The sequence below is a fragment of the Gossypium raimondii genome, chromosome 12 (genome assembly GCF_025698545.1).
Source record: "Gossypium raimondii isolate GPD5lz chromosome 12, ASM2569854v1, whole genome shotgun sequence".
Taxonomy (NCBI): Eukaryota; Viridiplantae; Streptophyta; class Magnoliopsida; order Malvales; family Malvaceae; genus Gossypium; species Gossypium raimondii.
Genome location: NC_068576.1, coordinates 43,616,236 through 43,627,676, shown reverse-complemented (window position 1 = coordinate 43,627,676; position 11,441 = coordinate 43,616,236). Strand labels below are relative to the sequence as shown.

Genomic DNA, 11,441 nt, shown 5'->3' with positions numbered 1-11,441 from the left:
CCCGCAGAAAGGTTTTAGAAGGTCAATCACCCAGTGGCGATTATTTCACGACTAAGGAATAATGAAGCAGGGATACAAATACCACTGAAAGTCATAATCTAAAAACCTGTCCCCTTTTCCTATAAGTATAACAAATAAGTTCCTTGGAATTATGACTGTAACGTGACAATTCTAGGAGTGGGGAACCCAATAAATGCTCTGGATAAGAGCAATGACAATGGTTTTTACACACGTAGTGGAAAGCGTTACGATCCAGCAGCTTCAAAAATAGAACCGGTAAAAGGAAAAGCCTTGGTAGTCGAGCAAAAGAAGGAAAAAGTGGTATGACTGGAATCACCTGTCAACGAGCTAGTAACGAAGAATAAAGCTAAGGAGTTTCTAAAATTCTTAAAGCATAGTGAATACAGTGTCATAAACCAGTTACATAAGCAACCAGCTCGTATCTCGATACTAGCGTTACTCTTAAGCTCGAAGGTACATCGCTGCGCGTTAATGAGAGTATTAAATGAAACTTACGTTACTAATGACATTGCTGTGAACAAGTTAGACCGTCTGGTTGGTAACATAAGTGCTGATAACTTTATTTTCTTTAACGACGATGAAATACCACCGGGAAGCATAAGATCAACCAAAGCTTTGCACATTACAACCTGTTGTAAGGCGTACACGTTGCCGAGAGTATTATTTGATAATGGATCAGCCCTAAATGTCTTACCTTTATCCACCCTGTATAGGTTGCCCGTGGATAGCTCGCATAAGAAAACGTGTCAGAACATAGTGAGGGCGTTCGATGGTACTGAAAGAAAAGTAATGGGAAGAATTGAAATTCCCCTTTTAATCGGCCCAAGCACATACGAGGTAGATTTCCTGGTAATGGACATCAAGCCTTCTTACAATTGTTTATTAGGAAGGCCTTCGATTCATTCAGCAGGAGCAGTACCCTTATCGCTGCACCAAAAGTTAAAGTTGGTAACAGAGGGTCAGTTGGTGATGATCAATGCAGAAGAAGATGTCATTGCGGCTGTAACTAGTAACGCACCGTATATCGGGACAAAAGAAGAAGCCATTGAATGTTCATTCTGATCGCTAGAATTTGTAAATGCAACTTTCATTATGGAAGGGAGTAAGATCCCCGCACCCAGAATATCTAAAACAACGAGCATGGGTCTACAAATGATGGCTGAAAAAGGGGTTCTACCTGGAAAAAGACTCGAGAAGTACCTCTAATGGAGAGTAGAGGTACCTGGATTAATGGATAAACAAGACCGTTTCGGCTAAGGGTATAAACCAGATGCAAGACAAAAGAAGAAAGAGTTGGAGAGGAAGCGGGAAAGGAGAAAAGCGCGTTTGGATGGAGAAGAAATTAAGTGGGAACCCATGATAATTCCTCACATATCTAGAACCTTCGTATCAGGAGAAACTATTCACTCTGAACGGCTGACATCGAGAAAGGGAATGGCAGAAGAAATATTGGGGAATCTGAGCATCAATGCAATATACGAGGAAGAAGTGGAAGAAGGGAATTCATCAGGCATTTGCCCTTATGAGCCGGGAAGCGTTAGAAATAATTGGACTGCCGAGGAGATTCCTGTAACTTTTAAAGTTGATTCAGAGTAATATTCAGAACACACTTGATGCTCTGAGCCTGGGAGCAACAAGAATCTTTTGTAAAAAGCATATGTCTAAAATCTTATTTCAATGAAATATATCATTCAGACTCATTTTGAGCAAATATTCTTTTATTCTTTCCATTCTATTCATAAACATACTGTGCAAATAATTATTCTTAGATTATTTTCTTTGAATTCTCCTTCATCTCAATAACAGGTTACCAGATATTAATGATATGAGCAATACTACTACTAACTCAGAGTCTCATTTTGAGCAAGACATGTGTACAGAGGATTCTCAAGATTTTGAAGATGATCGAGGCTGTAACTTATCTCCTAATTTGTTCAGAATGGTAGAACAAGAAGAAAAATAGATCTTACCCTATAAAGAGTCGGTGGAAGTTGTGAGTTTAGGGGAGGGAAAAGAAGTGAAAATTAGAGCATGCATTGACGCAGAGACGAAGCGAGATCTCATTGAGTTGCTTCAAGAATTCAAAGATGTCTTTGCATGGTCCTATCAAGACATCCCCAGGTTAAACACTAATATAGTGGTGTACCGACTCCCCATAAGAAAAGAATGCAAACCAGTTCAGCAAAAACTCCGAAGGATGAGATCTGATATCTTGTTGAAAATAAAAGAAGAAGTTAAGAAACAATTTGATGCTGGTTTCTTACAAGTGGTCAAGTATTCAGAATGGGTAGCCAACATAGTCCATGTTCCTAAGAAAGATGGAAAAGTGCAAATGTGTGTGGACTACAGAGATTTGAACAAAGTCAGTCCCAAAGATAATTTCTCGTTGCCCCATATTGATACCTTAGTGGACAACACGACCGGTTACTCACTGTTCTCTTTCATGGATGGCTTCTCTGGGTACAACCAAATCAGGATGCATCCTGAAGACATGGAGAAAACTACTTTTATAATGATATGAGGGACATTTTGCAACAAAGTGATGCCGTTTGGACTAAAAAATGCAGGGGAAACGTATCAGAGAGCCATTGTAACCTTGTTCCATGACATGATGCACAAAGAGATAGAAGTCTATGTCGATGACATGATTATAAAGTCTAGATCAGAAGGGGAACATGTGTGAGTCCTTAGAAAATTGTTCATAAGGTTAGAAAAATTTCAGCTAAAGCTAAATCCAGCGAAATGCACCTTCGGGGCCAGATCAGGAAAATTACTGGGGTTCGTGGTCAGTGGCAGAGAAATTGAGATTGATCCAAACAAAGTAAAGGCTATACAAGAACTACCTCCACCGCGTACTCAGAAAGAAGTTCGAGGCTTTCTAAGAAGACTAAACTATATCGCTCGGTTCATTTCGCGGTTAACCGAGAAATGTGACCCCATATTTCGTCTCTTTAAGAAACACATCCAGGTGTATGGGATGAAGAGTGTCAGAAAACTTTTGAAAAAGTCAAACATTACTTATCCAATGCTCCAGTGCTAATGCCACCTTGCCCAGATAAGCCATTAATACTATATTTGGCAGTATTTGAAAATTCGATGGGATGCGTGCTTGGCCAATATGATGAGTCAGGATGAAAAGAAAGAGCAATTTACTATCTCAGTAAGAAGTTCACTGAATGTGAGACGAGATATTCATCAATTGACAAGTTATGTTGCGCCCTGATCTGGACAACTCGAAGATTGAGACAATACATGTTGTACCATACAACCTGGTTAATCTCTAAACTAGACCCTCTGAAATACATGATGGAGTCGACTGCATTGAATGGAAGAATGGCCCGATGGCAAATTTTATTGTCTGAATTTGATATAGTCTATGTGAATCAGAAAGCAGTGAAAGGGACTGCTATAGCGGACTTTCTAGTCAGTAAAACACTGGAAGATTATGAACCATTAAACTTTGATTTCCCAAATGAGGACTTGATGTATATTGCAACCACAAAAAAAGACTTTCTAAAATACGGTCATTGGAAGCTGAACTTTGACGGAGCTTCGAATGTTGTGGCCAATGGGATTGGGGCAATCTTGGTACCTCCTGATGGTGATCATTACCCATTCACGAGCAAATTAGATTTTGACTGCAGAAATAACATGGCGGAGTATGAAGCATGCATCATGGGAATTCATGCAACTATTGAACGCAAAATCAAAGTGTTGGAAGTGTATGGGGATTCTGCGTTGGTAATTTATCAGCTCAAAGGCGAATGGGAGACAAGAGACTCCAAATTTATTAATTATCAAAAGTTGGTCCTGGAATTAATCGAAGAGTTTGATGACATTACCTTCTGTTATCTCCCTCAGGAGGAGAATCAAATGGCCGATGCATTGGCTATGTTAGCCTCTATGATCAAGGTAAATAAACTAGACGATGTGAAGCCTATTCAAATGAGTATTTATGGGGCTCCAGCCCATTGTTACAACATTGACGATGAAGAAGAAAAGGATGATCACCCCTGGTATCATGACATATTGAGATACGTAAAGAATTGTGAGTATCCCGACCAAGCAACTGAGAATGAAAAGAAGACATTGAGAAGGCTGGCCAATGACTATGTCTTAGATGGAGAGATCTTATATAGAAGAGGAAAAGATCAGGTGTTGTTAAGATGTGTGGATGCTGTAGAGGCCAAACAGATCTTGAAGGAGGTGCATGAAGGAGTTTGTGGAACACATGCTAATGGCTTTACAATGGCCAGGCAAATCATGAGATTTGGATATTATTGGTCCGCCATGGAAGGAGATTTCATCAAATATGCCAAGAAATGCCATAAGTGCCAAATTTATGGAGACAAGATTCACGTGCCCCCTTCACCTCTCCATGTCATGACTTCTTCGTGGCCTTTCTCCATATGGGGCATGGACGCCATTGGGCCGATCTCACCAAAACCTTTAAATGGGCATCTGTTCATAGTCATGGTTATTGACTACTTTACCAAATGGGTAGCGGCTACTTCTTACGCCAACGTGACAAAGTCAGCAGTCAGTAGATTCCTAAAAAAAGAGATCATATGTCGGTATAGAATGCCAGAAAGGATTAAATCCGACAATGCGTTGAACTTGAACAACAGCACAATAGCGGAGGTCTGTAATCAATTCAAGATTAAACACCACAACTCATCGCCATATCGCCCAAAAATGAATGGCGCGGTAGAAGCGGCCAAAAAAATCAAATAGATTGTAGGAAAAATGACTGAAACTTATAATGATTGGCATGAGAAGTTACCATTTGCCATTTTCGCCTATCGAACGTCTATCAGAACCTCTATCGGGGCAATACATTTCTCATTGGTGTACGGAATAGAGGCAGTTTTGCCCATTGAAGTAGAGATTCCTTCCCTCCGAGTTTTATCAGAACTGAAACTAGATGAAGCAGAATGGATTCAGTCCCGATATGATCAACTGAATTTGATTGAGGAAAAGAGATTACGAGCTATACGTCATGGTCAAATGTACCAAAAAAGAATGATGCGAGTGTACAACAAAAAGGTTCGCCCTAGGGAATTTCACGAACGAGACTTGGTATTGAAGAGAATCCTCCCCATACAAAAAGACTTTAGAGGAAAGTGGATGCCAAATTGGGAAGGACCTTATGTGGTAAAGAAGGCCTTTTATGGGGGAGCATTGATTTTAACTGATATGGATGGCAAGAATTTGCCTAATCCTGTGAATTCAGATTCAGTCAAGAAGTACTTCACCTAAAAAAAAGGGAGAGGCCAAGGTGAAAACTCGCAAAGGGCACCTTAAGACCAAAGGGGTTTTGAATTCAAAACCCAGGAATGGGCAGTTCAAATTTTGGATCAAAATAGGGCATAAGGTGATCAAAGCAACTTAAATTTTGATCAGATTGGGGCATATGACGATCTTGCTATACTTGAATCAACAGGAAATGGTAGGCAGCATCTTGAGGCATCGACAGAATACTGTAAATCTCCTAAACACATGTCAAACTCAGAATGGTTTTCAGAAAATTTGTACAGAGAAGCTCATACTACAATATCTGGAGCACCTATTCCCATTTTTTGTATTTTGACGAAATACATCATCATGATTAATTTATTATCATTTTTGTATTCTAGCAAAATATGCTATCTTGATTAATCTATTCGTCTCGAGCTTTGCTCTCAACAAAATTCCATCTTGTCCATTGTGATAATCTTTTTCATCTTATTCACTTTGAATTTTAGCAAAATTTGCTATCCTGATTAATTTATTTGTTTAGAGCTTTGCTCTCGATAAAATTTGATCTTGTCCATTATGATAATCTTTTTCAAGCATTTTTCATTAAAATAACGATTAATGGACTGAATATTCAAGCAAAGGGAGTTTTGCATATTACTCTGAAAGCCTCTAAATAATACAGGAACCTGAAACAGGATTATTGTTTAGAACACAATAAGTTTAAAGGTTGAAATGTCTAAAAAGTAAAAGTCTAAATTAAGACTACCCTTTCGAATTTTGTTGTCAAAACATTGGTTGAACAAAATGACAAGATGTCGTGTTGGTGACAAAGCTCCAATGAACAAAAAGCAATGACTATCGAGTGATAAAAAGAGGTTTTCTCGGAGAAGAAAATTCTATAATTATGCATAAACATTTGGTACGACACCTTGGGAAGGGTAAAGCCAAAGAGATTCACATCCTGTATCCTTGAATTGCGGTAGGAGGGGATTGAGAAAGAGCCAGATCTTATACTCCTAAATTACAAGTGGGAGAAAGATAGTTCAAATTTTACGTCCCAAAATTACGGTGGACTGAACCTTGAAGATTACAGCGGATTGAACTTTGAAGATTACAGTAAGGGTAATCCGTTTAAGTAAGAGACGAGTTTTACCAGCCGAACAAGATGGCGTTCTGACGTGTTGGTAATGGAGCCTCAATTAACAATAAGCAATAACAACTCAAACATTGAGGGATCATTTTCATGACATTTTGCATTCAAGCACGCACATTTATTTAGGAGATTTTGATTCATTCCTATCATAACATCCTAATCACTAGGCATAATTAGGTTCATAAAATAAATTTTACAGGTCATGTTCCTCAGAGAACAGATCAATGAAGTTACCCATACCCCTGAAGTTGCAGAGGGATGGAGTGAAGTCATCATATCAAGTCTTCTCTCCCTAAGTAGTAGTAGAGTAGGTTGAAGATTGCAAATCCTGTTTCCCTAAGCAGTAGTGGAGCAGACGAAGATGGTAAATTTTATCTTTCGAAGATAGTAGGAAGCAGATTTAAGCCACCAGTCCTATCTCCCTAAGTAGCAGTGGAGTAGGTCGAAGATTGTAGATCTTACCTTTCTGTACTGGCAGTGAAGCAGATCGAAAGCACCAGCCTTATCTCCCTGAGCAATACTGGAGTAGGTTGAAGATTGCAGATCCTGTCTCCCTAAGCAGTAGTGGAACAGATCGATGACGGTGAATCTTATCTTCCCAAGGTAGTAGGGAAGCAGATTTAAGCCACTAATCCTATCTCCCTGAGCAGCAGTGGAGTAGGTTGAAGATTGTAAATCTTGTCTTCCTATACTAGCAGTGAAGCAGATCGAAAGCACCAGCCTTATCCCCTTGAAGTTGCAATGGGGAAAGTTGAAGATATGAGTCCTATCTCCCTGAAGTTGCAGTGGAATGGGTCAAAATGATGGATCTTATCTCTCTGAAGTTGCAGTAGAACAGATCGCATTAGACTTTATTAGAGCCACAAGTCTTATCCCCTGAGTTTGCAGTGGGGCAGATTGAAGATACAAACCTTATCTCTCTGAAGTTACAGTAGAGCAGACTGAAGATAGCGGATCTTATTTTCCTGAAGTTGCAGTGGAACAGATTGAAGCTATGGATTATAGATGTTATCTCTCTGAAGTTACAGTAGAGCAGATCATATCAAACCTTATCTCTATGAAGTTGCAGTGGAGTAGGTTAAACCAATATTATCTCCCTGAAGTTGCAGTGGAGCAGATTGAAGCTATTAATCCTATCTCCTTGAAGTTACAATGGAGTGGATGAAAATGATGAATCCTATACCTCTGGAGTTGTAGTAGGTCGGATTAAATTTACCATGACAAGTCTTATCTCCTTGACGTTGCAGTGGAGCAGACTAAAACTACGAATCACGTCCCCTTGAAGTTGCTGCGAAGAAGATTGAAGCTACAAGTCAGATCTCTCTAAAGTGCAGTAGATTGGATTGAAGCGACGAGACACAGTGGACTGGAATGAAGTTATTTGAAGAAGAGAAGTACCAGAAGAAGTCAAGACTCGGCAAGACCAGGCAAAATTGGCCCTTTTGAAGTCTTTGCTCTGTTCTAGTTACCGACAATGAGCAAAGAGGGGCAGCTGTAAGGGCCCAATTTTACCCGGGCCTTAAACACAAAAACACAAATAATAAAACAAAATTAAAGCAAAAAGCCCAATTACAGACCCACAAGACACGGCCCAAATAAAAACACAACAGAGGCCCAATACCCAAGCCCGAAAACCAAAGTCAACTTAGGGTTTCAGTTTAGAACCCTAAGTCAAGACTCGCTTGCACCTTTGGTCTTCGAGCCATAGACTTACCACCACGGATGTCCCATCACCACCGCAAAGAAGAAAACAAGCTAAGAGAAGGACGACAATAGCAGTAGAAACGCAGTCGGCTATAAAAGCCAAAGAAAAATGTAACCCATCTCTAGGGGGATTTTTTTTGTAAAAAAGGGAAAAACATTAAGAGAAAGAAATACAAAGCAGAAAACAAATCAAAGGTTTTCTTTTATTCCTCAATTATTCGGTTCATAAGTTTTTTTATTTTTGTTTTATCTATTTTTTTCTAGAATATTAGTAATAAAAAATAAATAAATGAGGGAAAGAGGACTCACCGGATACCTTGTCTTCAGGCCATTGGAGGATTCTCTTCCGTCGTTGGAACCGAATCCAAGGAGCGCCGAAAGCCTCCTCTTTTTGTTTTTTTGAGGTTGAGAGGATTTGACCTTCAAGGATCCCGCGAAGCACGGGCTAAGAGATCCCTTTTGCGCATCGCCGATCACCGCCCACGGTGGAGGCAAGGCGGTGCAAGGGCTGAGCCCTAGACCGGACCCGAAGAGGCACGGGAGCATGAGAGCTCCTAAAACCTTTTTTTGATAGTGCTGGAGAATGACAAATCAAAAAAAGGGTGGCTTTTATAGATGTATCAAACGGCATCGTTTTAGGGTTGGTGCTAATAGCCCAAAACGGCGTCGTTTAACCATTTAACCCACGCCCTGGCCCGACCCGATGAAGGTCCGCGTGCTTTCAGACCTGAGGGGTTATTTTCCTGCCTAATCCTCCCGATTTGGCTCCGTTGCGCAATCTAGTCCTTTTTTTTAATTTTGGCCCTAGAATTTCTTTTAGATTTCATTTGGGTCCCGCATGAAGTGCTGCGTTTTGGAGGGCGGGGATATTTTCCTCTTTAGTCCCTCCTGGTTATTCGCACACTCAATTCAGTCCTTCTCCGTTAATTTATTTACAGATTTGCCCCCGAATTTCGTTTTAAAATTCAATTTAGCTCTTTTTTTATATTTTGGCTATTTTATTATTAAAATTAATAAATTTGATATTATTACTGTTATTATTAATTATTATTGTTGTTATTTGTTCATTTATACCTTTAAAATTTCAAACTATATCGTGTATATATATATATATATGTACATACTTATATTTTATATTTTTATGTTTTATAATTTATATCTATATATATATATATATATATATATATTTTATTTTCATAAATATATACACACATACTCACATTTTTATAATTTTTATACACGCATATATTTTTGTAACTTATTTATATTTGTATGTGTATTTACATATTTTTTTATATTTTAATACATATCTATATATATCTAAATACCCATTTTATTTTCATAAACACGTACATATATACATATTTATATATCTTTTATATTTTCATAGTTTTATTCATTTTCTTTATTCATTTATTTATTTACATTGTCATCATTATTTTGAGAGAATGTTTAAATTTTATTTGCTTATTTACTTGTTATTTTATATGTAATCGATTTGTCCTTTTTTCTCTTTATTGTGGTCGTCAGATTATCTATGTTCACATCATCGTATTCATTATTGTCATTTTAACATTACATCAATTTTTCTTCTTCAAATTCGTAAAAAGGAAATTTAAAAAATATATATAAGTAATACTCGGTATTTGTGATCTTCTAGAGAATCAAGCCCTAACGTATTGGGTTCCGATTTTCTTCATTGAATCTAAATAATCGAGACTACTTCTTTTTTAAAAAAAGACATAAATAAAAGGCTCATTATCGGGAATTTAATATGTTGTGTCGTAACGCATTGGATATGGCACGTTGTTTTCTCGAGATGAGGATTTTTTCTAAAAAATAATAAAGGCAATATTTTGCGTTTGGAAATTCGAGAAAACGTGCCCTAATGCGCTGGGTTTCGATTTTTTGTTTAGCCAAATAGCCAAATACCCTCTTAAAGTTTCAAAGTATGGGTTTTGGAAACCATAAGGTGATCTTGGTTTCGAGAGTTTAAAGTATCGTATCCTAATGTGCTGGATGTGATATTTCTTTCGGAACAAGAGAATCTTAAATTTCAACTCATATTGTTCGAAAGTTTTTAGGATCGTATTTTTAAAATTCTTCAAAGTTTTCAATTTTTGACACTAAGACTTTAATTAATCAACTAGGTACCAATTTTGGGCGTTACGAGGGTGCTAATCCTTCCTCGTACGTAACCGACTCCTGAACTTGTTTTTCTGAATTTCGTGGACCAAAATCGTTGTTTCATCAAAATCAAATCGTTTATTAAAAACAACCACTTTTCAAGGTGATCCGATCACACCTCATCAATAAGGGATTGGTAGCGACTTCCACATTTGTTTTCATTTTTCAAAACCCAAGTCGACTCCGTTTTGTCAAAAAAATGGTGTCAACAAGGGGCATTACACATCTCTTGGTACAACGTCACCAACACCGCTGATCCCCAACTGAGCCGACTCGCTTCTTTGAGGTCCATAAGTTTTAGTAACTATCTTAAATATACAAGATTTCGTGATTTGACAGGCATTAAAAGATCTTGATTATCTTAAAGATGTATGCCCGAACGTGTTGTTCCCTATAAAACATTACTTTAAATTTTGTATTTAATATTAAGCTTAATTTTTATGTTTGAGCATAAACTCTAGTTTGAATTGAAAATATTCAGCATTCATTTTGTTTATCAATGTTTTTGTATTTTCAATCTTTACAAACACAATATATTTAAATAAAAATAATATTATAAACACGACACGTTTCAATCACAATAAATATATCATTACCATTTATATGTCAAATCAAATTATTGTTGAATTTAAATCAATGAATTATCCATTTTTTGAAAATAGACCTTTAACTTTATAAATAAAAATTATTTAGCCTTTCATTTCACTTTGTTATTTTCATTTTAACTTTTGAAATTGCATTTTATCAAACCATTCTAAATTGATAAAAAAGTTAATGTTTGTTAATTTTATCGACGTGATATACATGTGGATTGCCACATAAATAATACATCAACATTTAATTAATTTTTAAATTTAAAATTTCAAAAAATAATTTTTAATTATTTTAATTATTTTAAAATTTTAAAATAGTTTTATATTTTTAAAAAATTAAAATTTTAAAATTAATTAAATATTGATGTGTCATTTACGTAGCAATTCACATCTATGTCACATAAGCAAAATTAAAACGTTAATTTTCTATTTATTTTGGGTAATTTAACAAAAACACAAGTTTAAGGACTAAAAAGCATAAAATTAAGTAGATGACTAAAATAACTTTTTTATAAAATTGGAGGGTTAAATAAGTTATTATATCA

The 11,441-nt window shown here is 36.9% G+C and overlaps 1 protein-coding gene across 1 annotated transcript; it reads left to right on the top strand.

Annotated features, from left to right (window-relative positions):
* The first annotated feature begins 3,327 nt into the window (after window positions 1-3,327).
* LOC105762198 (uncharacterized) lies at window positions 3,328-8,635 on the top strand. Its single transcript, XM_052625279.1, has 3 exons — window positions 3,328-4,560; window positions 4,801-5,100; window positions 8,444-8,635. Exons 1-3 carry the CDS (start codon window positions 3,328-3,330, stop codon window positions 8,633-8,635), a joined length of 1,725 nt encoding a protein of 574 aa, XP_052481239.1.
* The last annotated feature ends 2,806 nt before the right edge of the window (window positions 8,636-11,441 follow it).